The sequence below is a fragment of the Phodopus roborovskii genome, unplaced genomic scaffold, assembly GCF_943737965.1.
Source record: "Phodopus roborovskii unplaced genomic scaffold, PHOROB, whole genome shotgun sequence".
In the NCBI taxonomy this organism is placed as follows: domain Eukaryota; kingdom Metazoa; phylum Chordata; class Mammalia; order Rodentia; family Cricetidae; genus Phodopus; species Phodopus roborovskii.
The window spans coordinates 9,965,801-9,991,675 of NW_026126636.1; the positions used below are offsets into that span (position 1 = coordinate 9,965,801).

At 55.6% G+C, this 25,875-nt stretch overlaps 3 protein-coding genes across 4 annotated transcripts in view; 1 reads left to right on the forward strand and 2 right to left on the reverse strand.

The window, feature by feature from the left end:
• Ercc1 (ERCC excision repair 1, endonuclease non-catalytic subunit) overlaps positions 1–25,875 on the reverse strand; it is a 103,437-nt gene that overhangs the window by 69,518 nt on the left and 8,044 nt on the right. For both annotated transcript variants that reach the window (XM_051207843.1, XM_051207844.1), the window contains 4 exons: positions 24,621–24,720; positions 23,621–23,692; positions 23,415–23,483; positions 22,243–22,306 (listed from right to left, as the gene is read on the reverse strand). In XM_051207843.1, the coding sequence (XP_051063800.1) occupies positions 22,253–22,306; positions 23,415–23,483; positions 23,621–23,692; positions 24,621–24,720 (295 nt within the window). In that variant the 3' untranslated portion in view covers positions 22,243–22,252. The remainder of the gene's footprint in view (positions 1–22,242; positions 22,307–23,414; positions 23,484–23,620; positions 23,693–24,620; positions 24,721–25,875) is intronic.
• Ppp1r13l (protein phosphatase 1 regulatory subunit 13 like) lies at positions 178–17,831 on the reverse strand. The gene is made up of 13 exons (XM_051207847.1): positions 17,693–17,831; positions 10,277–10,357; positions 10,043–10,185; positions 8,276–8,786; positions 8,101–8,199; positions 7,923–8,014; positions 6,724–7,165; positions 5,210–5,670; positions 3,682–3,813; positions 3,465–3,598; positions 3,182–3,348; positions 1,241–1,440; positions 178–798 (listed from the first exon to the last, which is right to left on the reverse strand). The coding sequence occupies exons 2-13, from the start codon at positions 10,329–10,331 to the stop codon at positions 760–762; spliced, it is 2,475 nt and encodes an 824-aa protein (XP_051063804.1). The 5' UTR covers positions 10,332–10,357; positions 17,693–17,831; the 3' UTR covers positions 178–759.
• Positions 19,449–22,049, forward strand: Polr1g (RNA polymerase I subunit G). The gene is made up of 3 exons (XM_051207838.1): positions 19,449–19,470; positions 19,614–19,755; positions 20,834–22,049. Exons 1-3 carry the CDS (start codon positions 19,449–19,451, stop codon positions 22,032–22,034), a joined length of 1,365 nt encoding a protein of 454 aa, XP_051063795.1. The 3' UTR covers positions 22,035–22,049.

The following is a 25,875-nucleotide window of genomic DNA, read 5'->3' on the forward strand; positions in this document are numbered from 1 at the left end:
TTGAGGCTAGCCTGATCTACATAGCATGATCCAGGCCTGTCTCAAAAAACCAACAATAAGATAAAAATATTAGACTTGCGTGTGACGGACCTGTGAGAAGGACCTTGTCGAGGTTTGTGTTAAGCTGAAGCACAGACAGCATTCTTGAAACCTGAACAGACTTAAAACGATGCTCACTTCTGTGCAAACTACCTTTATTTATAAAGGAACAGTTCCCCGTGTCATTGCAAATATCAAGCCACACGGGTGTGAAGGCACTTGGCTGGGGAAGGGGGGCAGACATCCTGCTCAGGAGCTATGGACCCCACCCAGGCCCCAAGGCTGCTGGGAGGAATGGGGGCTGCTGGGAGGAATGGGGGCTGCTGGGAGCAATGGAGGCAGAAGGGACTCAGAGAGAAATGGTGGTTCACCCTCCCAGGCTCAGCTGCGACAGTACAGTGGCTTGCTGGCAGTTAGGAGGCTCTTTGCACCAGATCTGATTTGGCAAGTCTGTGTGTGTGTGTGTGGGGGGGGGTGTGTGTGGGGGGGAAGTCTCCTGCCCACAAATGTCCTCAGCCCCACGTCACCCCAATGCCTAAGGCAGCTTCCTACTCTTAAGTCTGGGGCTGGCCTCCCTCGAGCCTCTGGAAGAACTTCTGGTGTAGGCTGCACCTGTCTGGAGATTAGGGCGCAGGTAAACTCAGCAATAGTTGCATTGGAAAGGTCCGGGTGGAAAGGCGGGCTTGCACTTTTGACCTTGATAATCGTCCTTCGTTGCTGCTAGATTTTGCTCCTCTGAGACTTCACTCTGGGGAAGAGCTGAAGGAAGGGAACCCTTAGACTCCAGGAACCCAGGCCCCCTTGCTTATCCCAATCCCACGATGGGGGGCTGCCAACTAACCACCAGCCACACCGCTGGTAGGAAGACATGGGGAAACCTGTATGGGGCCGTCATCCACTTTCCCGAGTGAAAGGAATCCCTCCCAACCCCACCATAGCACACCCAATAATGATTTTTCTAGATTCCTTCACCATTGTAATAATGAACTCTGTAGGGAGAGAGAGGCCCGTTTGTAGCTCAGGCTGACCTAAAACTTACTATGTAGCCCAAGCTGGCCTCAAACTTCGCAATTCCTCTGCCTCAGCCTCCAAAGTACTGGGATAACAGGAAATGTTATCATCTTGCCGGCTCTCTCTTTCCTGAGAGCAGCCTGACCACACCCATTAATGGCGGCTTCCACCGGGTCCCCTCCGGGCTCACCCCAAAGTAGTTGCGCGGCACATAGCCCTCCTGGCCATGCAGTACGGCCCACCACCAGTCGGTCTCCTCTGGCCCGTCTCTCCGAAGCACAGTGACTGACTCGCCCTCCCGGAAGGACAGCTCATCTCCGAATTCCGCGCTGTAATCCCACAGTGCGTACACAACCCCGTTGTGCATCAGTCCCATGCTTTGCTCGATGTCTGAAAATACATAAAGAACAATGGCAGGCGGGCCAGGGCCCGGGAATGAAGACAGCCATGGGGGGGGGCAGGGTCAACAGAGGTGAGCCACCGAAAAGCTGTCTGTGGGTGGGAATGAGGGGCTGGGACAGGCACTCCCTGACATATGAGGAGTCTTGGTGTGCAAAAATGGACAACCTACCTTTGCTCAGAATCAATGGCTGGGGTTATCACCCTTCCTTCCTTCCTTCCTTCCTTCCTTCCTTCCTTCCTTCCTTCCTTCCAAGATTTTATTTACTTACTATGTATACAGTGTTCTGCCTGCATGTCTGCCTGCAGGCCAGCAGAGGGCACCAGATCTCATTATGGCTGGTTGTGAACCACCATGTGGTTGCTGGGAATTGAACTTGGGTCCTCTGGAAGAACATTCAGTGCTCTTAACTTCTGAATCATCTCGCTAGTCCTTTTTTTGTTTGTTTTTAAAGAGTTGATTATTTATATATTTTATGTAGATGGATGCTTTGTCTGCATGTACACCGGCACGCCACAAGAGGGCAGTGGATCCCATGGAATCACAGTGATAGCTGGTTGGACCCACCATGGCAGGGCAGGGAACTGAACTCACTACTCTTAACTGCTGAGTGATCGTGATCCCTCCAGGCCCCCATGTCCTCTTTTTTTTTGTTTTTGTTTTTGTTTTTGTTTGTTTTGAGACAGGGTTTCTCCGTGGCTTTGGAGCCTGTCCTAGAAGTAGCTCTTGTAGACCAAGCTGGCCTCACAGAGATCCGCCTGCCTTTGCCTCCAGAGTGCTGGGATTAAAGATGTGCACCATCACTGCCCGGCTCCCCAGCAGGGTCAAATGTGTCTCAGACTGGCCTCAGACTAGGTACACACGCAAGGATGACCCTGAACTTTTGGTCTTTCTGGCTCCACATCCCAAGCTGTGGTATTACCGGTGTGGCCCTGGGGACAGAACCCAGAACTTCAATCATCCCAGGCAAGCGCTCTACCAGCTGACCTATATCCACCCCTCCCCCCTTTTAAATGTCTTTGCTTTTTTATTTTATGTGCATTGGTGTTTTGCCTGCAGGTATGTCTGCGTAGGAGTGTCAGATCTTGGAGTTATAGACGGTTGTCATCCACCCAACCTTTTTAAAGACAGGCCCTGTCTAGAACTCTAGCTGGTCTCTAACTATGATCCTCCAGCCTTAGGAATGAGCTGGCATTGCCTGGCCCCCATCCCCACCCCATACAATGTAAACGCTTTCTGCTCCATGACCCCTAATGCCAGCTTATGACAAGACCTGCCTCTCCAGGGGGAGACTACGGGCAAGCCTCCGGTGCAATCTATCTTGGCAGTCCCATTCATGCAGTTTAGCCTGGTCCCGGGGAAAAACCTGATCTACAAGTGTCCCAGCCTCTACACGGCTTCCAGCAGGGCGCCTTCCTTTTGTCTGTCTTTGGTCTTGAGACGGGGTAGCGCTCTGTAGTCCTGGCTAGCCTGAGCTCACTCTGTAGACCGGGTAGTCCTCCAACTCACAGAGATCCACCCGCCTCTGCCTCCCCAGCTCTGGGATCCCAAGCATTCGCTACCACAGCAGCTGGATGGCATATCTGGCATCTGGACCGCTTGCCCCTCAGGTGGAATACAGGTGAGTTATACAGTCTGAATGACACAGCTCCCAAGTCCCTACCCATCCGCGGGCATCTGCCAGGGGTATGCACGGCCCCCACCCCACCGCCTTCAGGCACAGCCGCGCACCTGCCAGATAGGTGGCACAGTCCACGTAGCCCTCGCGGTAAGGGTCGCACTTTTCGATGGCAGTGGCCCCGTCACTGAGTGTGGTGGCAAAGATGGCTGCACCGTGCTGCACCAGCGCGGTGCAGATGGCGGTGTCGTTGCATGAGGCCGCACAATGCAGTGGCGTCCTGGTGGCGGAAGGATGAGGGAGACGGAGGTCCCGACCACCGGGCAGCACCACCCTACGGCAAGTGCCCGTGCCAAGGTCCCTCCCTCCACTCAGCAGGGGCAGTTAAGGACTCACCAGCCATGGCTGTCAGGGGAGTTGACATTGGCGCCTGCGGCGATGAGGAAGTCCACGATGGGGTAGTTGGCACCACAGATGGCATTGTGCAGAGCGGTGATGCCCTCCTCATTCGGCTGGCTTGGGTCATTCATCTGGGAACACCAGCAGAGGACTCAGCCCCGCCTGCCACCCTGTGCTCGCCATACACTCCCTCGGGGTGGGGGGGCTACCTCACCTCCTTCACCGCCTGCTGTACCACGTCCAGCTCGCCAGTCAGCGCTGCGTCCAACAGCAGCACCAGTGGGTTGAGGCGCGCACGCCGGGCCTTGCGCGGGGACCCCACTTTGCGCAGTACTGAACGCATTTCCTGCATGACAGAGCGGGGCTTCAGAGAGGCCTTCCCACCCACACCTCAGTGGGGAATACAGACCCAGGGGCCAGGTCACCTCAAGGTGAGGAGGAATCACTCCCAGGCAGGGAGATGTGAAGGTAGGGAGGGCTGGCCACGCCCCTGTACATTGGTCCTTTACAGCTATCAGGTCATCCTATGACTTTGGGGTCTAGAGCCCTGAGATCAAAGAGCAAGCTAGGAAGGCAGGGAGTAGGTGGCCTTCACAATTATTTCTGTAAGATGGGCATGGTAGTACTTGTCCATAATCTCAGCACTTGGGTGGTTGAGGCAGGAGGACTGCAGTGAGTTCAAGGACAGCTTAGAGCCAGGCGGTGGCGACGCACATCTTTGATCTCGGCACCCGGGAGGCAGAGGCAGGTGGGTCTCTGTGAGTTCGAGGCCAGCCTGGCCCACAGAGAGAGTTCTAGGACAGCCAGCGCTACACAGAGAAACCCTGTCTCAAAAAAACAAACAAAAAATAAATAGAGAAAAATAACACACATAGCCACCATTCCATGGGCCAGGACCGAATAGAAGGGAGAAGACAGGCAAAACACCATCATTTATCTGTCTGCTTCTCGACTGTGGAGCTGCACCTGTTCCCGCCACTATCCCTTCTCCGTCCACGACAGACTGCACCCTCAAACTGAGCCAACAATCTGCCCTCCTCCATGACAGACTGCACCCTCAAACTGAGCCAACAATCTGCCCTCCATTTGTAGTTGCTAATAATGTTGCTAACTGGTCAGCAACTGCTATTGTAATTGAACTGCCAGTCGATAAAAGATGAACAAATACACACAAGCACAAACAAACTGCCGGGCCAGTGTTAACAACGGGAGGGTCACGGTTACGTCCCGTCCCAGGCAGCGGTCAAACCTCACAGAAAACCGATCAGGTGGGCACGGCTATCCTCACCCCCGTTTCATAGACACAGGGTGGCTAAGTGCCGCCCTGGGCCGTTCAGCTGAATAAGCGGAATAGGGAGTGAAGGAAAACTCTACCGTTGGCACCCACACCCACACACACGCCTTGAGGACCAAAGACTTGGGGATCAGAGACTCTCTCTTCAAAAGGAGACCGAGCAGGTGCCCAGGATGAAGCCAAGGTGTCAGGCCACCCCACCATCCATCCAGCCTCTCCCTTTTTCCCTGAGCCCAGCCCTGTCTACACAAAAGACTACATTTCCCAAGCTCCTTTGCAGCACAGTGGGTCAGGAAGCCAGGCTAATCTTGATGGATAGTGTGTAGCCAGAGACCAGGGTTTGGGTACAACACTTCCTCTCATTTAAACCACTATATGGTGAAGACTTTTTTGTTACAGCAACCGTATCAGTGATGAGGACACACCATAGGCTCCCGCTGTGACTTACCAAGCTCTGTGGCTGCTCTGGAAGAGTGCTCTGGGGTGGGGCTGGGGGTGGGATGGGGGCTGGTGGGGCGGGAGCAGGGGGCCCCGCCCTGGCCTCAGATCCTTCTGTGATTGTGGACAGCTCGGGCTCGGGCCCGCCAGGCCCTGGGCCTCCATGCCGATGGAAGAGTCTATTGATGATCAGTTGGTATTGTTTCTTGTGGGTGGGGGGCAGGGCGATGGCAGGGCTCTGCTCCATGGAGCCTCTGCGCTTGAGGGGCCGAGGGATCTCTGCCAGCACTCGGGCCACCTCCTCCAGCTCAGGCACGGTCTGTGCTTCCGGTGGCAGCGCTGGCTGCAGCCGGGTCGGACTGAGAGGCCGAGTGACGGTGCCTTCATCTGTGTCCCCGGCCTCCAGCACGGGAGCCAGTAGTCCCTCTAGCTCCGGCTCTGGCTCCAGCTCGGCAGGGGATTTAAGGAGGCCTGGTAAGAACAGGAGCACCATGGGAGGAAGAGTAACCAGAAGCTTCCCAAGATCTACAACTTGTGGGACGCAACCAGTTCCGGTGCTGTGTGGCCCCAGGGCAGTTACTTGCCCTCTCTAGACTACACTTTGACCAGCGCTGTACATCATATAACGCTGTGCTATCTCCCACTTATTAAGCATCTATGCCAGATTTATTTTATGGTGCTGAGCTCTGAGCGCGGGGCACACGATAGACATTCTACCCGCTGAGTTACATACCCATCACCCTTCTATGTTACAGAGAAGACCAGCGACTGTCTCCACTTACAGAAAGGTATTTATGGCTCAGAGAGGGAAACCCACTTGCCCAAAGTCACACAGCTGGTTGACTCTGGAATTCGCACTCCTACCAACAACAATACGCTTGGTCATCTAGGATCCTAACAATTGTATTCCCTAACATCTCATGCAGAAAATTCCAGAGCAGAAACCCAGTGTTCAAGGGTCCTCTGTTTTCTATCTCCTCACTCCATAGCAGTGCCTCGGAAGCAAGGGAAAAGCACTAACTTTTTATCCACCATCCCAAAGTCTGGCACAATCCTACAAGGTAAGCATTGTTACAGTCTTATCACAGGTGAGGAAAACCAGGCTCAGAGAGGTTGAGTGATTTATCCTGAGTCACGCAGCAAGTGAGTATCTCAGAGAGGCTCAGCTCTCAGCCTCACTCCACCCCTCCAGCGCTGAAGGATGCTGTCAGCCAGGAGACGAAGGGCAATATGCCCTTACTATGCACTGGGCCTTATTTTCAAGACTTGATATGGTTTCAGTACCATGGCCCAAAAGACAGGATTTTATCAACATTCAGGTTTTACACTCAGGGAACATAAGGCTCAGAAAGGTTCAAGCCCATGCCTTAAACTTCACAGCGTGTTCAACCACTCTGTAACCTTGGCCCCGTGTTTATCTGGCCTGGCTCTCTGTGGGGGAAGTGTCTGGACTCAGGCTTGGCTGCCATGGATGCCCAGCTGCTCTGGTCCCCATCATTTGTGCCGGACCCCCGTCTGACTCACCTTCATTCATGGGAGGCCAAGTCTGTTGAGCTGCTGGAGTCTGAGGCTGGGCCTGGGGCTGGGCCTGGGGCTGGGGGTGCATCTGAGGTTGGGGCTGGGGGGGTGGCTGGGCTGGCGGCTGGGGAGGCAGCTTAGGTGGGGGTGTTCGGGAGAAGATGGGGGACCCTGGGACTACAGCCCTGCTGGCGCCATGTTCCCAGAAGGCATTCTGGAGCTTAAAGATCATGCTGAGGGGTATGGGGCGCTGGCGCAGGGCGTTGCGGGGCTGGGGGCTGGAGGGGGGCATGGGGATGCGGCTGACAGGCTGCCAGCTGCGGGGCAAAGTGCCCGAGGGCCCTGCTGAGCCCAGAGAGCGGCGGTAACTGCCGACGTCGGAACGCCTGTCGGTGGCCAGAGGGGACACCTTGTAATTGCGTGGCAATGTGGCACTGGTGATGTTGTCCTGGGGAAGGGAGAGAGAAAGGGAGAGGGAGTAAACTGAGGGAAAGGAACCTAGACAGGTAAGGGCAAGGGTGTAAGGGAGAGGGAAGAACTTGTGTGTGATGGCCCACACCAGTAAACCCAGCAGCAGAGGCTGAGGCAGGATTGCCTTCACTTACAAGGCCAGTTCGGACTAGAGGAAAAAAAATAAAAAATAAAAACACACACAAAAGAGGAAGAGTACCCACACTTGGAGGCCACCGCTCAGAAGGCTGAGGTGAGATTCAAACTAGTTTACGAAAGCTAAGCAGAAGTTTGTGGATATAGTTAGCTTAGTAGTAATGCACTTGCCTAGAATCCCCCAGTGAGGGGCTGGGGGTGTGGCTCAGTGGTAGAGCCCCTGCCTAGAATCCCCCAGTGAGGGGCTGGGGGTGTGGCTCAGTGGTAGAGCCCCTGCCTAGAATCCCCCAGTGAGGGGCTGGGGGGTGTGGCTCAGTGGTAGAGCCCCTGCCTAGAATCCCCCAGTGAGGGGCTGGGGGTGTGACTCAGTGGTAGAGCCCCTGCCTAGAATCCCCCAGTGAGGGGCTGGGGTGTAGCTTACCATTATCCACTCACCTAGAGTGGACTAGGCTCTGGATTCAATCCTCAGCCTCTCACTTTAAAGTCCATGAAAAAGGTACACATATAGACACACACACACACACACACACACACGCACGCACGCACGCACGCTGGACTCTCCTCCTCCACCCCTGTGCTGTCCTCCTGCCCCTCCTCACCTTGCCATTGCCCCCCAGCCCATCCAGGCTGCTCTCTCTCCAGGGCAAAAGCTGCAGGCCGGGCGAGGCAGGCCGTGTGAAAACATCCAGCCCTGCAAAACACGCACCTCATAGGTGAGGACAGACTCCAGACTCCCGTCCTCCATCCCCCCCTTCCCCCTGCCCGCCCGTCACTCACGCTCGTAGCTCGCTGTCTGCGAAGACTTTTTCTCATAAGCTACATCCAAGTCCGACTCATTCCAGGCTTTCGGGGGCCTCCGGCGCAGCGTCAGGTCGTCTGGGGGAAGGGGTGAGTGAGGGTGTGAGCACAGGCTAGACCAGGCCAGCCTCCCTAAGAGCGGGTCCCTGTGTACCTTGTGCGCGAAGTGGCGGAGCGAAGGCACTGCCACCCGCGCCCAGCAGGGGGCTCCCGAACGCGGCCGGTGCGTCATAGGCTGCGGCGGGAGGACGCGGGGAAGGTCCGCGCTCCGGGAAGAATGCTTGGGGCCCCTCGGCTAGAGGGCTGCCCCGGGGGGACCCTGCGCGGCCCAGGTAGTCGAAGGGCGTCGGGGGTCCCGGCTGGCGCATCGAGCCGGTCCCCGGCCGTGGGGATGGCGCTCGGCCATGGGGACTGCCCGCCCCGTCAAAGGCGCGGGGTCTGGGCGATGGGGCGCGCTCCAAGCTACTGTAGGCATCTGGCTGCAGGTAGATGGGGGTGCGCGGGGAGGACGGGCGGCCTTTGGGGGACAGAGGGCTGTAGGGGTGCAGGGACGGGGCACTCTCCGAGCGTCCAAATCGGCCCTCCGTGCCATCCGTGGATGCCTTCTGTGGGGACCCTCTGCTGCCAAAATGCTCCGGGACAGGGCTGGTGCTGTATCTGGACATCTGTGGGGAATTCGGGCGTGGAAGAGTCAGAGGAGACAACAGGGGAGGGGCGTGGCCGGGGGAGATCAGCATAGGTGATGGAAAGTCAAGGCAGAGATGTCAGATTAGGCCTGCGGTCCGCAGGTGAGGAGGGGGCGTGGCCTGCAGGTGCAGGGGGGTGGTGGCCTGCGGACCTCAGGTGCGGAGGGGTCTAGCTTGTTACTGGCTCATTTATATGATTGCTTCACGTGAGCTTTCACGTTTTCTCCACTTTAATCCCAGCACTCGGGAAGCAGAGCCCAGCCTGGTCTACAGCGTGAGTTCCAGGACAGCCAGGACTACACAGAGAAACTTGTGTATCCAAAACAAAAATTTAGCCTGGCATCGTGGCACATGCCTTTAATCCCAGCACCCAGGAGGCAGAGGCAGGAGGATCTCTGTGAGTTCAAGGCCAACCTGGGTTGTTACACAGAGAAACCCTGTCTAGGGAAAAAAAAAAGTGGCGTGTGTGTGTGTGTGTGTGTGTGTGTGTGAGAGAGAGAGAGAGAGAGAGAGAGAGAGAGAGGCTGACATCTTTAATTCCAGAAGATAGAGGTGGATCTCTGTGAATTCCAGGTCAGCTAGGGCTACATACTGAGACACTGTCTTAAAAATAAATAAATTAAGCCATGTGGTGGTAGCACACACTTTTGATCCTAATGCTGGGGGTTAGAGGTTAGAGGCAGGTGGATCTGCCTGGTCTACAGATCAAGTTCCAGAACAGGCTCCAAAGCTAGACAGAGAAACCCCGTCTAGCAAACCAAAAAAAAAAAAAAGTTAACTAAAATTAAAAAAATTACTTTTGAGACAGGGTCTCACAGAGCCCAAGCTAGCCTTAAGGTCTTCATGCAGCCAAGTGTGGCCATGTGTTCCTTATCTTCCTTCCTCTCCGCCCCAGTATGACAGGTATGTACCACAAGCCCAGGTTTTACATGGCAGGAGAGATAGAACCCAGACTTCCATTCATGCTACGCAAACATTCTACCAATTTAGCCAGCCTCTGTGTAGCCCAGGCTGGCCTTGAACTCACGATGAAGTAGAGAGGCTGGCACTGAATTGCTACTTCTGCCTTAGCTCCTAGAGCAGGGGTGAGCCTGCTCTCTATGCCTAGCTGTCCGTCGCTTCCAGATGGCCTGGCAAAGCTCACAGTCACTGTACAAGCTTTGAAAGTCAAGCCTTCCCTGGGGCATGCAGAGAAGCTGGCTTTGGGGGTGGGGAGTGGGTGTCACCGGGCTCACCCTAGGGGGGACTCCAGCCTGTGGGCCAGGAGGCGCTGGCGAGTCTGACCACAGGGACTCTAGCTGCTTGGTAAGTTCGTCCACTTTGGCGGCTGCAGTGTCCAACTCCATCTGTTTCAGGTCCATGTGCTTCATGGCCAGCGCTGGGTGGATGGGAGTGAAGGTCAGGGCCACGCCCCCTCCACCACGCCCCCTTCCCCGGGTCCCACCCACCTGCCCCTGCCCTCAGCTCACACTGGAAGTTCAGATCCAGAAGATCCCTCGCATTCTGGAATGCTTCGCTGTCCATGGTGCCGGCCGGAGCAGGGTGCCTGCCTGGATGGAGACTTCACTCAGACCCTTCGGGCCACGCCCTCACAGACCACGCCCTAAGGCCCCACCCCCAGGGCAGGCGGTGTGTGTGTGTGTGTGTGTCTGTGTGTGTGTGTGTGTGTGTATGTGTGTGGAGATGGGGGTGGCCTCAACAGCCATTAAAGTTCCAGAATGCCAATTTCTTCAAAACCCTGTCCTTGTCCATTAGATACCTAGAAGTCCTAAGCCATTCTAGAAAGTTTGAGACAAAGAATCTATCACCCCTCATGTATTGAACTGGGGCTGAAATAACTGTTATTGTAACAAACATCTACTAGGGACCAGCAGACACCACCAGATGTTCTGTTGTTGATTTTTTGTTTTGTTTATTGCTGTAATGAGGATTAAAGGCAGTGTGCCACATACATATTAGGGAGAGGTTCTACCACTGAGCCACGCCCCAGCCCCTCACTGGGGGATTCTAGGCAGGGGTTCTACCACTGAGCCACACCCCAGCCCCTCACTGGGGGATTCTAGGCAGGGGCTCTCTCACTGAGCCACACCCCAGCCCCTCACTGGGGGATTCTAGGCAGGGGCTCTACCACTGAGCCACGCCCCAGCCCCTCACTGGGGGATTCTAGGCAGGGGCTCTACCACTGAGCCACACCCCCAGCCCCTCACTGGGGGATTCTAGGCAGGGGCTCTACCACTGAGTTACTCGTCCAGCCATCATTTTACTGTTGACACAATCTTTTTAAATATTCAGGGTGGCCTGGAAAACTTCATATAGCCAAAAACTACACAGACTTCAAATTCACAATCCTTGACCTTCCTTGGCATCCAGGACTTGTGGATTAAAGACCATACCTGCATATTAAGTTTGTTGTTTGGTTTTTGTTTTGTTCATTTTTAGATTACTTATTTCATGTATATGGGTGCTGGGAACTGAACCTGGGTCCTCTGTAAGAATAACAAGTACTCATAACTTCTGAGCCATCTTTCCAGTTCGATTTTGTTGTTTTGTTAGGGACAGGGTATCATGTAGCCCAGGCTGGTCTAAAGCATGTATGTAATTTAGGATGAGCTCAAACTTCTGATCCTCCTGCTTGTACATCCTGAGTGCTGAGATTATAGGCTTGGAGCGCCAAGTGGATTAAGTGGTGCTGGGAATGGATGCTACGTACGCACATTACCAACTAACCCACATCCCTAGTTCCCACTAAACAATAGTTACAAGCTGAGCATGTGCCATTCACCTGTAATGTTAGCTCCCAGGAGGCAGCTGCAAAGGATTTCTTTAAAAAGTTATCTTTATTTTATGTGCATTGGTGTTTTGCCTGCAGGTACGTCTGTGTGAAGGTGTCAGATCTTGGAGTAACAGTCAGTTGTGAGCTGCCATGTACGAGCTGGGAATTGAACCCAAGTCCTCTGGATGAGCAGTCAGTGCTCTTAACCACTGAGCCACTGCTAAGGATTTCTAGTTTTAGACCAGCCTGAACTACAGAGCTCATTCAGCATAGCCTGGGATAGAGTGAGCCCTGCCTTAAAAAAAAAAAATATTTCCAACCAATTGTGGTGAGGCATACCAGCAGACTAAGCAAGGGAGAAGTTAGCCTGAGTTAAAGGCTACGCGAGAGCTGGCTCAGTCGGTTCAGGCCTTTCTGTGTAAGCACGAAGTCAGCCCTTAGCACCCCAGCGAAACTGAGAGGCAGGTGCATGCTGGGAGTACAGGTGCATGCTGGGAATGCCAGCTCTGAGGAGGTAGAAACAGGCAGTGGCTGCTTAGCCACTCTTGCCAAGTCTGTTCAGAAAGAGACCTTGTCTCAAAAACTAAGATGGGCACGGATAGATGGTTCAGAGGTCAAGAGGTTCAATTCTCAACACCCACATGGCAGCTCACAACCATCTGTACCTCCAGCATGTAAAACACTCATATGCATAAAACAAAAGAAATACATTTTTAGAAACAGCCACATACAAGGTGGAGAGAGGTAGTGGAGGATATGTGATATAGACCCTGGCTTCCATGCACAATGACACACCAAGACACGATACATAGCAACATACTCCACACAAACACACCACACACAGAGAGGTACACCTACACTCCACACACAGGAACACACACACTCCCCACACAGGAGCACACGCACATAAAACCTTCTTGCTAATAAGCAAGAAAACACAATTTAGATGGCTTGGAGCCAAGCGCACGTCTGTGGTACACCCCTCCATCCCAGAGCTTGGGAGGTACAGACAACAGGATCACGCGTTAAGACACAATCCTCGGCTACTCATCAAGTCAGAGGTTAGCCTAGACAATATGAGACCCTGTCTCAAAAAGCAAAAAGAAAAAGGAAAAACTACAAAGAAAGAAAGTAACCTGGGGCTGGATTGTTCAGCAGCTCTGGGCACCTCCCACTGTTTCAAGGAGCCTGAGTTCAATTCCCGGCACCCATCCATGCGCAACAACTCACAGCTGCCTGGAACTCCAGCTCCAAGGGATCCAATGCCCTCTCCAGCCTCAAGAGCACCTGCACTCACGTGTGTGTGCGCCCACATACATTCACATACTGAAAAATAAGATAAATTAGCCAGGTGGTAGTGGCCACGCCTTGATCCATCACTCTGGAGGCAGAGGCAGGAGGATCTCTGAGTTTGAGGCCAGCCTGGTCTACAGAGTGTGTTCTAGGCCGGCCAGGGGCAGATATAACATCACTGACTCCTCTCTGTCACTGCCTATAAGAGGCCCTATTCACTCTGGCCCATTGTTAAGAGGAGGGACAGGAGGGTGGCCAGGGCCACAGAGGAAGCTATGGTCACAAGCCAGCAGGAGGGAGCCAGGCCACTGGGAACCGGTCACACCAGCCATCCCTATCCCCATGGCAACCGCCAAGCCTGCCAGCCCTGCCACCTCTTAGCACTGGCGGTAAAGGTGTAGGCAGTGGGACCAGCTGGGACATGTTGACACCAGCCTCTGTCTGGAGAGGCACGAGGGACAGAACCTGTTGGGGCTGGTGGCTCATCTGAGGATGTGTGACCTTGAGTCCTCTCCACTCCTGGGTCTGGAGACTCCCTGACTACTCCTGAGACTCCCCACAAGGCAGGAGGATGTAAACTAAGTATTCCGAAAGGCCCTTCTGATCTCAAAGAGGGCTGCACTCTGAAACGTAATGTTATAGTCTCCTTGTGTAGCCCAAACTATCCAAGAACTTTGCTAATGGCTCCTCCTGCCTCTCTGTGGCTGGGGCTACAGTCATGCATCACCACGCCCAGTAATGACTCTGAGATGGTGAAGTTCTACCAAGATGGAGATGAAAGCTTCAGTGTCTACTGAGAGAAACTTCTGACCTGGGACTGGGGCGTGGCTCAGTGGTGGAGCCCCTGCCTAGAATCCCCCAGTGAGGGGCTGGGGCGTGGCTCAGTGGTAGAGCCCCTGCCTAGAGTCCCCCAGTGAGGGGCTGGGGTGTGGCTCAGTGGTAGAGTCCCTGCCTAGAATCCCCCAGTGAGGGGCTGGGGTGTGGCTCAGTGGTAGAGCCCCTGCCTAGAATCCCCCAGTGAGGGGCTGGGGGTGTGGCTCAATAATGGAGCTCTGTCTATGGTGACTGAGGCCCTAAATTCAATCCCTATTAAAAAAATACGATCCAAGTCCAAGTTCTACCCTTCTATTATATCTCTATTCTATTCTAGAATTCTTTGTTTTGCTCACCATTTCCAGTTTTCCTGCTGTACTTTCTGTCTATCCCAGAACTACACTCTTCTGGGGTCTACCACAGACCAGAAACCAGAGATGAAAATGTGACCTCTAGAACACCCCGACAAGAGTCCCTCAGCTGCTTAACTTGTAAAACAAAGATAACTAGGTCACCTCACTGGACCAGTGCAAAGATCTATCTGGACAGAAGACAGAAGAAGAAATCAGGGCCGTGAGAGAATCCGGGCCTCAGAAAGTATAGCCAGGCCTGGCTGCACACGCCTGTAATCCTAGCTTTCAAAGGCAGAGGTCTGCAGATAGCCAGGCTTATTTACATCTCATGCTCCGGGCCAGCCAGAGCTACACGGGCTCCAGGCTGGAGAGACAGAGAGGGCTCCGACGTTTAGAATGTGGAGGACCAGAGTTCCAGTTCCCAGCTGCATGTACCAGCTGCAGCTGCTGCCTCGACATTTGTAGGTACCAGCACTCCTATGTACACAGAGGGCTGAGACATGGCTCTGCAGGGAAGAGCCTGTTCTTCCAGAGGACAGAAATTCCCTTCCCAATGCCCGACAGGAAAAGGATCTTTTGGTAAATGCATCATTATCAGCTGGTTTCTGATTGCGGAGCTGCTCCCAGTGCTGGTGGGGGTGTTAGGAACATCTCAACCGCGAGGGGGCGCGCGTCCCCCGCGGGCGCAATGGTTGAGCTCAGGCCCTGGGAATGCGGGGCGGGCCCGGGCAGGTGCATAGCTCCCCAGGCCAGGGAGCAGGACGGGCCAGGCGGGGCAGAGCCTCTGTTCCCAGGCTCCTGTTCCTTGGGCTCCCCTCCAATTCTATTGCTTCCCATTCAACTGGCTTCCCTCTCTCCTCCACCCTTAAGTTTCCTTGCCTGCCTCCTCTGCACCCCAGCCAGATTCTCAGAGGCGAAGGATCCCTCTGGGCTTCCTGGAGGAGTCTGTGGGATCCAGGTCAGGGCACTGGGATGGGTTGGGAACACCCAAAGTGTAATCCTTCACTCTAGGCGGGTCAGACTTGATGTTTGCCTCTGTGGAATGGGCTTAGACTTCCCCCAGCTAAGCGTCTGCTAGCCCAGATGCCTCCTTTGTCCCTTGTTTGCTCATGTGAATAGTGTGTGTGTGTGGGGGGGGGGGGAGTCAATGCCTTCACCCAAATGAGGTGTGGGCATGGGAAGACCTAAATTATAGTGTTTACAACAGTGCACTTTAAGGACCAATTGTCTCCAACCCTGGACTGCTATTCATTCTACCAGCCTTCCTCCTTGGTTCCCCAGCATAACACAGGTGAGTGTCTGCAATCCCAGCACTCAACACTGAGGCAGGAGGATCTCTAGTTCAAGGCCACCCTGGGCTAAGTGACACTGTCTCAATCTAGAGCTCCCAGCAATAGTTTGCTTATATAGCCTGCTTGTGGCTTGGGTTCAGTTCCTTGAGGCCAGGGGGAATCAACCACACACGGGCAGACTCAGAGCCAGGGACAAAAACCCAGCCTCCATCAATTCTCCCAGAGATTCTTCGTTAGTTGGTTTGTTCATGTGGGCTTAGCTTCTCTGGATCTATGTAGACCAGGACCAGGCTGGCCTCAGAGATCCGCCTGCCTCTGCCTCCCTAGTGCTGGGATTAAAGGTGTGCAGCACCACGCCCACAGTGGTTTGTATTTTTCTGACAGCATTTCTGACATGCTATGCTTTTTCTTTTCTTTCTTTCTCTTTTTCTTTGGGGGGGGGGTGGTTTTTGAGACCGGGTCTCTTAACGTAGTCTGAGCTATACTGGAACTCTGTAGATCAGGCTAGCCTTGAATCCAGAGATCTGCCTGCTTATTCCCCCCCCCCCACCAAGTTCTGGGATTAGAGGTATGTGCCACCACCACCCAGCACCCATGTTAGACATAAATTTCCAGTCTTCCTGCCCCCATCTCTCCAGTGCTAGACATACATGTAACGTGACAGCCTGCTTTATTCAGTTCTGGGGATTGAACCCCAGGGATTCCTGCGTGCCAGATGAGCCAGCACTCTACACTCTGTGCCCACATGCCAATCCCTTCTTAAGAGCTCTGGGTTCTGTTGCTGGTGTGGTCTCAACTGCCTGAGCCGTTGGACCTAAGACCCTAAATTTCCCACCTGCAACAGCGGTTATCCTGAGTAATTCAGGAGTACTGCAGGGTGAGAACCCTGGAAGATTCCAGACAGAAACTGGCAAGGTCCCAGGGTGTGGGTGGTGCCGGCTTGCTGGCCTCAGTTTCCCCGTTGTTAGGGAGGAGTCCTCCCCAGGGTCAACAAACTCCACTGAAGGTGGAACTCGATGTTCCTTCCTTTGGATGATTGCCAAAGGCTTCTGTGGACAGAGAGATCCATCCTGACCCAAACCTGGCAGAGCACAGTCTGTGTTGGCAGCTGTGACTATTGTTTTTTGAATTTCATTTCAGGGTTGTCAACCGGTATTATCGCAGGCATTCACCCCTCACACTCTTCAGAGCCTTGTCCCCTCTCTGCCCCAACTTCTTAATCCCTGACATAAGTAAGGGCCCAGAGGTGGAGAGAGAGGGAATTGCCTGCCTGCCCCTGCCCTCTCCCAGGCTCAAGGACAGACACCTCCAGAATTAGCTTCTAACCCTCCCTTATCTCCCACAATGGCTCAGGTCAGACAGATGGAGGTGGAGGTGACATTTCTCACCTCTGGGTCAGAGCAGGGAACCCCACCCGGGGAGGAAGAAGGCTAATTGGAAGACTCTGGTGGGAGTGAAGACACCCTTTCCATAGACAGCTGTCACAAGAGGAAAGGAGATGTCAAATGCAGCTGCCTGCATGCCCACCAGCCTCGGCGTAAATGCTGTGTAAATGCAGCGGTGTGCAGGGTCACGCAAGCCTCCAGGACCCATCCCCTGCGGTCCTGTTATTTTGGCCCGGGCTCCACAATGACCTCGGCAAACTCCAGTTATTTCCCACCCTAATGGGGCAACAAGAGGGCCAACCCCGTCTCCGCTAGGGGGCGCCCTTGGTCGGATGTGCCTCCTCTGGTTAGGCAGGTCTGACGCCCGGGTTAATGACATGTTGGGGTTCGCTCAGCGGCACAGAAGAGGTTGGAGAGCTGGCCCGGTTTCTCATCCCCTGCCCCCACCCCAAAACCAGAAAGTGGTGTGTAGCGTCGGGACACAGCCTCCTGAAGGACCCCCACCGCCACCGCCACCGCCACCCCAGCCGCGCGCGCTTGTCTCTTCAAACATCAGGATCCACTCACTCAGCGCCACTAACGACGCAAAGACCTAGCGACTAGGTGCTGAAGGCAGCTGGAGGGCGATGGGGCGCCCAACCATTCTAGAACGCCCTAACACCCCACACTCACCCAAAACTCAGAGAACCGAGACCCCAGCATCCCCCCCCCCGACCCTTGCGAGAGTCCCCAGTGAAAGTATTCACGAATTCCCTCTCCAATGGCTCCCAGGACCAAAGGCTCCGAGCACCCCTAAGGTCGCAGGCGTCAGAGCCCCCATCACCTGCCCAGGGAAGCCTGCACCCCCGGGCCCCCTTTCCAGGCACCCAGGCGCGAGCGCCCCACATTTGCTCCGGGACCTAAGGTCCCCGAGGTCTTCCCAGGGACGCGGTGTCAGCTTCTGGGGTGGCTAGACCCCAGGTGGGGTGGAACTCACGCGTCCGGGGCAGATCCTGGCACCGGGGGGCTTTTCCTCGGGCTCCGGCTCCGGCGGCGGGGAGCGGAGGACGGGGCGGGGCAGTCGCTGGGGAACAGGTTAGACGACGTGACTCTGACTGGAGGGAGGGAGAGCTGACTGCAGGGGAGGGAGAGCTGCGGTCGCCTGAAGCATCTTGGGATTTGTAGTCCCGGAGGGGCGGGACGGGGCGCACTCAGGAGTCAGGCGCGATCCTTTTCACCCACAGCAAGAACGAGAACAAGAAGATCGAGGGCGCCCTGGACGGTGAAATGCACAGGAGTCCAGACCCCCACTTCGCTGTGAGTGCAGGAGAAGAACTCCTAAGTTCCCCACTCCTCCGGACTCAGTTTCCCAGGAGGGGAGAAATTTACACGACCCACCTTAATCAGGTCTCCTAGTCCCGGTTTATATGCTTAAATTAAAAAATGAAGGGGCTTTTAATCCTAGCACTCGGCAATTTAGAATCAGGGGCATATCTGTGAGTTCGAGGCTATCCTGGGCTACATAGTAAGACCACGTCTCAAAACCAAAACAACACAAAAACTCGCACTGGCGCTTTACTGGCGTGCCTAGCAACAGGCTGGACTACAATCCCCAGCATCACTACTGAGCGAAGTCCCCCCCCCCCCCCCCCCGCCAGCCACCCTCGGGTCCTCTGTGCATCAAAGGGCGAGCCCGAGTCTCTAGCCTAGGCGCGCGGAGGACACGTAGCCTGGAGGTCCCCGGCGGAGGGAACCCTTCCCTGTCCGCATGGCCCCCTCTGAGTTCTCGAAAGCCGTAGGAGAAGAGGGAGCACCCCAACTCTGGAGGAGTCTTCTAAATCCCCGCGGAGGGGGCGGGACGCGACGCTGACACACCGGCCAGGAATGCAGTCGGGTCACCCTGTCTCGCCGCCGTCCCGCAGCTCCACCCGCCGCCCCACGCGCTGCAGCTCTGCTGGGAAGGGGCGTGGGCGCGTCCCCCAGGTCCCGCGTCCACGTGCAGCTGTTTACTTGGGCCGCGCGGGGCAGGGAGGGGTCGGCAGAGGTGGGGAATACTTCCCTCCCGCTCAGGACGCTAGGACCACGGCGTCACCTAGGAGTTCCACACGACCCACTCACTACCCTTCACTCCGCTTGGAGCCAAGCTCGGGACCCTGGGGACCGACACGCCTCCCCTGACCCCGAGGACTCCTCCCCCTCGGTTTCCCGCTTACCCGGGACTCCAGAAACTCCGCCTCTCGTTGGTGCTTTAAATGCTCCGATTGCCCACACTTCTCTAGTTTTCCGACCTCGTCCACTCAAGCTTTCCGCTTCCGCCACATCAGGGCTTTCCCCAAGACACACTCAAGCTTTGATAGCAGAAGCCTGCCAACCAGAATTCGCTCCTGGCCCTTGCAGCAACGTCTGCACAATAGGCCTTCTGTCTCTTTAAGAGCCGTGGCCTGGCTGGGTCACTGCCCCTTTAAGACTGTGTTGGAAGGAACCACGTGAGCAAGGTTGGGGGGTCGGACCCTCCGAGATCCGCCCTGGCTTGCATTCCCGACAAACAGTGGATTGATTTCCCCCGGTGGTAGATGGCTGGAAAATTCGTCATTCCTCCGCTGTGCGCAGTTCAAAGGTGGAGACCGGCCGGGTTCCATGAATAGAGTGACGGGCGCCTGGCCACGCCCCCACTGTCCCACGCGACTTGGACGCTTCCGGGTGCGACTCCACCTCCGGGGTCCACGTGGTGGGCAGCGCAGAGCAGAGTTGGCATGGCGGGTCTCCAGGCCTCGGGTGAGTGGAGCTGGAGCCGGTGCAGGGGAAGGGTGCCCGGGGGCAGAGGGGACTGGGGAGGGGGCCCTGCAGGGGACGGCTGGGACCTTCCGACTCCTTGAGAGGTTGGCAGTGTCGAAAGGGCCACACCTGTCTCCTCACAGCTGCCGCTCGGTTCTCCTGCCCCCCCAACTTTACTGCGGTGTCTGCGGACTCGGATCCCCCTCGTTTCTCCTTGGAGGCGCTGACGTTCCCAGATACAGAACTGTGGCTTATCCGAGCCCCTGCAGACTTCGCCCCACAGTGGTGAGTGGTCCCAGGTCCCCTACTGGGAGTCGCACACGCACACACGCCAGAGGCTGAACCCGCCACATGCTGAGCCCACCCACACCGTGGACCTAGAACTTAGCTTTTCTGAGCAGCCCGGAAATGCTACTTTGTGTTTTTTGGAAACAGCCTCCTTCTGTAGCCCAGGCTGGTTTCTAAGTCGCAGAATGCCCCAGCCTCAGTTTCTTTCTTGAGTCTTATGTCCTGTGTAGTATTTAAACTTCAGGTTCCCCGGCCTCCACCTCAGTAGTAAAGCCTTTGTGCCCAGTTTTATGTAGTGCAAATGATCAAATCCAGGGCCCGTTCATGCCAGACACACTCCACGCCTGAGCCTCATCCTCACCTGTCTGCCCACCTTAAACATTACTTAGCTGGTAATGATCCGGATTGGGTTTAATCTCAGCACTCAGGAGGCTGAGGCAGGAAAATGGTGGGCTTCAAGGCCATCATGAGCAAGGGAGTACCAAGGTAGCCTCACACAGTCTGTCTCAAGAAACAGCCAGGTTGGGAGGTGGTGGCGCACGCCTTTAATCCCAGCACTTGGGAGGCAGAGGCAGGTGGGTCTCTGTGAGTTCGAGGCCAGCCTGGTCTGCAGAGCGAGTTCCAGGACAGACTGGGCTACACAGAGAAACCCTGTCTCAGGGGGAAGAAAGGAAGGAAGGAAGGAAGCCAGCCAGGAGCCGGGCACTGGCGGCACAGACCTTTAACCAGCACTCAGGAGCAGAGGCTGGTGGATCTCTGAGTTCCTGCCAGCCTGGTTCTAGGACAGCCAGCGCTGCACAGAGAAACCCTGTCTTGAAAAAGCAAAGCAATAAAAAGCAAGCAAGCAGTGGCACATTCCCGTCTGTTTGCCGTAGCTGGGGGTGGGGGAGTTGATGCAGGCTGGTCAGGGGTTCTGGGTGTCACGCAATGGCAGTTGATTGGTTAGTTGTGACAGGGAACTGGAGTCTCTAATGCTGAGCTGCACCCCGGCCCAGAACAGCTGTTCCCAGCCCAGCTTTGCACTGGCAAAGGAAGGATCTAGCCAGCTCCTGCCTTCCCCCTTTTCTCTCCTCAGCCTCAATGGGCGGCGTGTGCCTCTCTCTGGCTCAAAGACCATTAAGGGCAAACTGGATGGCAGGAGGTGCCGATACCGGGTCCTTACCAGCAGCCCCCAGGATGGAGACGCCACCTTGCTGGCCTCGTCAACAGAGGCAGGAGGAAAACTCACCTGCGCCCCGGCCCCCCATGGAAGCTTAAGGATCATGGAGGGTCTTCAAGAATTCCTTATCTCTCGGGTCCCTCTGCAGACCATTCCCACAAGCCTTCCACCTGGGATCCCTGATGGCCTAAGGCCTCGGTTCTCTGCCTTTGGAGGCAGCCCTCCGGTCACAGGGCCTGGGTCAGTCATGGCCCTGAGGTCATCCACTTCAGGGAAGAAGAAAAAGAAGAGAAAGTTGGCAGAGGCCTCAGCCATTCAGGAGGCATTGAACGGCCTCGGGGTCGTGGAGGGGGACACACCCTGCGGTGGCCTAGAAATGAGGAAGAAGAAGAAAAAGAAGCATCAGGCGGGTGAGGTAGAGATGATGGAGGCTGAGGCATCGGAGCCCATGGCAGAGGCGGTGGCGCCTTTGGGACTACCATCCCCATCCGCCACCAGCAACAAGAAGAGGAAGAGCAGGTCCAAGGGGGCAGAGACATTCCAGCCGGAAGAGGAGCTGGGGAGCACGGAATCTGTGGCTGAAACACAGCCTCCTGATGGGACCGCCCTGTCCCCCACCAAGAAGAGAAAGAGGCAGCAGGAGCCCGAAGGGATGGAGGCAGCCGAGGGTACCATGGCTGGCTCTCAGTCACAGGTCACTGTGGAACCCCAGGAGGAAGCCATCCCACTGTCCCCCACAAAGAAGAGGAGAAAGGTAAAGAGGCAGAATTTGGTGATGGAGCCAGAGGCGGGGCTCCCTGGAGTGGCCACGGAGCCCGAACCATCAGAGCATGGGCTTCAGGCCGAGGCAGCTCCTGTGTCCCCCAAGAAGGCAAAGAAGAAAAAGGAAAAGCGGCTGGGTGAGGAACTGGCCTTGGCGGCGGAGGCCACAGGGGCTGCACTCACGGCTAACTCTGAGCCCCAGGTGGCTCCAGCACCCAGCAAGAAGAAAGAGAAAGGACAGACGGCGATAGAGCCCCCATCTGAGATGACTGACCCCAGAGAGCCTGAGGCCAGGACAGTTCAAGGGTCCACAAAGAAAAAGAAGCAGAAGAAGGACCGGGAAAGTGTGGTGTAAACCGCCGTTCCCCACGGGGAGATGGACACCGCGGGCAGGAGAAAGAGCACTCTGGGGAAACTGAGGAACTAGCAGGGCTGAGGTGGCCCGGGAAGGCCGTCAGAAATGAGCCGCACAGGAGAGGTGAGCCCTTCCCTTCCAGCGAACACGCCAGCACATCCAGTAGGAGCCCGGGCCTGGAAATGCTTTATTGTGCCATTGGAGCCTCGGTGGCAGGGTCATCTGGGCACTTTGAGGAAGGGTTCATGGAGGACGTCAAAGAGCCTGCGGGCCTAAGGGCAGGGAGAGAAGAGAAAAGAGCTTGTCATTAAAGGCTGTTTGCCGAGAGCGCCGTGTGGCTCTTTTTCTCCTGGGCTTCTAGTTGAGACTGGCCAGGAGGCTGGGCTCTCTCATCCTTTGGGCCTCAGTTTCCCCATGTGTGAGAGAGCAGCAGACGTAATAGGACCATTTAGAACCATAAAACTAGCCCACTGTGGTGACCGCACCTTTAATCCCAGCACTCGGGAGGCAGGGTCGGGTGGAATTCTGTGAGTTCGAGACCAGCCTGGCCTACAGGGGGAGTTCTAGGACAGCCTGGGCTGTGCAGAGAAACTGTTTCATATAAATGAATACACACCCTTAGGAGGCTGGGGCCACACATTAGGTCCAGCTTGAGCTGCATGAGAAAGTCCCAAAAAAGTCAAGTAAGAGAAACAAACAAAACCTTATTTATATTTGGGACACGGTGTCAGTATCCTAGGCTGGCCCGGCTAGCCAAGGTGACTTTGAACTTCAGATCCTCCAGCCTTATCCCAGTACCGGGACTTAACCAGGACTCGCAGGCTGTTCTGAGTGCCCATCACGCTTAGTTTAGGCAGTGCTGGGATTGGTCCGGGATTTGTGCATGCTAAGAAAGTGTTCTACCCACTGAGTGACGCTCTCAGCCCCCAGGAGAAAGCTTTTATGGGGCTGTTTAAATCAAGCATGGTGGCTCAGGTCTATGACGGCAGCGGAACTGAGTTCAGGCCCAGCCAGGTCTACAGTGAGGTCCAGGCCAGCTAGAGCTCTATATTCAGAGCCTGCCTAAAAACAACCACTTAATACAGTGGTCCTCAGCCTTCCCGATGCCGTGGCCCTTTAATACAGATCTCCATGCTGTGGTGACCCCAACCACAACACTATTTTCATTGCTATTTTATAACTCACTTTGCTACTGTTATGAATCGTAGTGCAGATATCTATTTTCTGATGGTAGGTGACCCCCACGGAAGGGTCATTTGACCTCCAAAGGGGTCGTGACCCTCAGGTTGAGAGCCACTGATCTAATAGCCCTTCAAGGTCTAAGGTTCATTGGTTTGGGGCTCGCCCCCACGCCCGGTGGTGTCTCCCCAGAGTTCTCACCTTCTGGGGGCCCAGGCCGGGGCACAAGGCCAGGTCCTCCCGTGATGCAGTGAAGAGCTGTTCCAGGGACTGGAAGGTGGGGCAGAGGGATCAGGGGCCGTGGGCTCCACACTCCAGCCGGTCCCTGCTGCAGGGAGCCCAGGACCTCACTGGGGAGGTGTGGGGCAGTGCGGAGGGAGGGAGGGGATGCCCAGGGGGCCTCTTACGCCAAATGTAGCCAGGAGAGTCTGGCTGTCCGTCCTGTTGACTGACTTCACAGTGGTCAGACACTCGGTGGCCTGAGTGGGAAGAGACAGGTGTTTTCTTAGGATCGGGGCCAGCACAGCCCGTGAGTACTGCATAAAAGGCAGCTGCAGGGAGAGTTCCGGAAGTTTGAGGCCAGCCTGGTCCGCAGCCATTTTCAGGGCTGCTGGGCCTCGGGGAGATGCTGTCTCCAGAAACAGAAAGGGGGGCTGGAGAGATGATTCAGTGACTAAGAGCACACATCAGCCTTCCAGAGGACCCGAGTTCAGTTCCCAGCACCCACCTTGCATGACTCACTTTTTGCAACAGGATCTCCAGATGTAAGCCTGACTGGTCTGCAATTAGACCAGGCTGGCCTGGACTCACGGACATCCCCCTGCCTCTCTAGTGCTGGGATTAAGGGCGTGGGCCACCGTAGCTTGGGCAGGGCCAGGTCATACTGGCTCTGGGTCCGGTGAGTCTCTTCTCTCCCTTGGGAGAAGGGGAGCACCGTCCCTGAGGGTTATGGAGCCAGTGTGTCCAGTGTGGGGAGAGGGGTACAGCTGTGGAGGCCCTTAACTGCTAGTGGGCGCTGTGGCTCAGGAAAACTCCCAGACACAGATGCAGGGCGCCTCATTAGCACTGGAAATCAATTCATTCACAAATTAACATCCAAGCGGCCCGAGTGCTGGGTGGTGCTGCAGTCATAGGGTCACGATGGTTGCAGCCTGGCACTCTGGGCTACTAGGCTGAGCGGGTGAAGGGCGGCTTCCTGGAGGAGGCAGCAGCAGAGCTGGCATGGGAAATGTGGTTCTAGCAGAGGGAGGAATGGTGGATGCTGAGGACAAGCCAGGAGGTCAGAGGTCAGGGGGATGGGGGAGGGCTGGACAGGGAGGGAGGGCGACAGTGTGCGTGCACTTGCTGTGAAGGGGACAAGCCACCGCAGGGTCAGGAGGTGCAGAGGGACAAGGGAGGCGGTCTCACCCGGGACAGGAAGTTCTGCTCCAGCTTCTCCATGAGGAGGTCGGCCGGCTTCTGCTCATATGCCTTGTAGGTCTCCAAGTACCGTCCTGCTTCCTCGGCACTGGGTACGGGGCACAGGCCAGCTGGGATGAGGGCTGTCATTCAGGGCTCTCCTTCATGGGACTGCTAACAACTCCAAAACTAGACAATCCCAGCCCCAACTCCTGTCCTCTAGTGAGCCCTGCAGGGTAGGATCTTACACGGTAGTCATGCTGGGGATGGAATCCAGGATACTGTAGAGCTAGACACTCTGCCACTGAGCCACGCCCCAGCCCCTCACTGGGGGATTCTAGGCAGGAGCTCTACCACCGAGCCACGCCCCAGCCCCTCACTGGGGGACTCTAGGCAGGGGCTCTACCACTGAGTCACGCCCCCAGCCCCTCACTGGGGGATTCTAGGCAGGGGCTCTACCACTGAGCCACACCCCCAGCCCCTCACTGGGGGATTCTAGCATGTGTTCTACCAGTGAACCACGCCCCCCATCTCCCTTTTCTCCACCACCACAGGGTCTCACTAAGTATCCCTGCCTGGCCTTGAACTGATGCTCCTGCCTCAGCCTACTGCTAAGATTACAGATGTCCCCATCACACCCAGCCTGAGATTTCTTTCTTTGACAGGGTCTCAATTATCCAGTGCTGGCTTTGAACTGCTTACTTAGTAAAGATTGTGCTGCCCTTCTGACCCTCCGTCTCCACTTCCCATGTGCTGGAATCACGGGCGTGAGCCGCTATGCTGGGTTTATGCCGTGCAGGGATAGAACCCAGGGCTTACTGCCAGGAAGCCAGCGCTCGCAAACACTGAGTGTTTCTTTCTAAGATGAACACTATTAATTTGCCAGGCTTTAGTCTTACTTATGGTGTGAGGAAGAGTGTCTTTTTTTATTATCTATTTGTGGTCTCTTGGTGTGCCATCTATAGATCTCAATACTGATAGCAGTGTGGGTACACACACAATCCCAGCACTTAGGAGGCCGAGGCAGGCAGACTGCTGTATTCTAGGTCAGCCTCGGCTATGGAGACTCTGGGAGTCAGAACAAACCAGAAACACTAAATGCAGAATTCCTTCCATCATTTGGTCTAACCTGGACACATCTGACCTCTGTCACCTGCCTTGGTGCTTAGAATGCTACAAAAAAAAAATGTGCTGGGCAGTGGTGGTGCACACCTTTAACCCTGGTACTTGGGGAGCAGAGGCAGGGGGATCCTCTTGAGCTCGA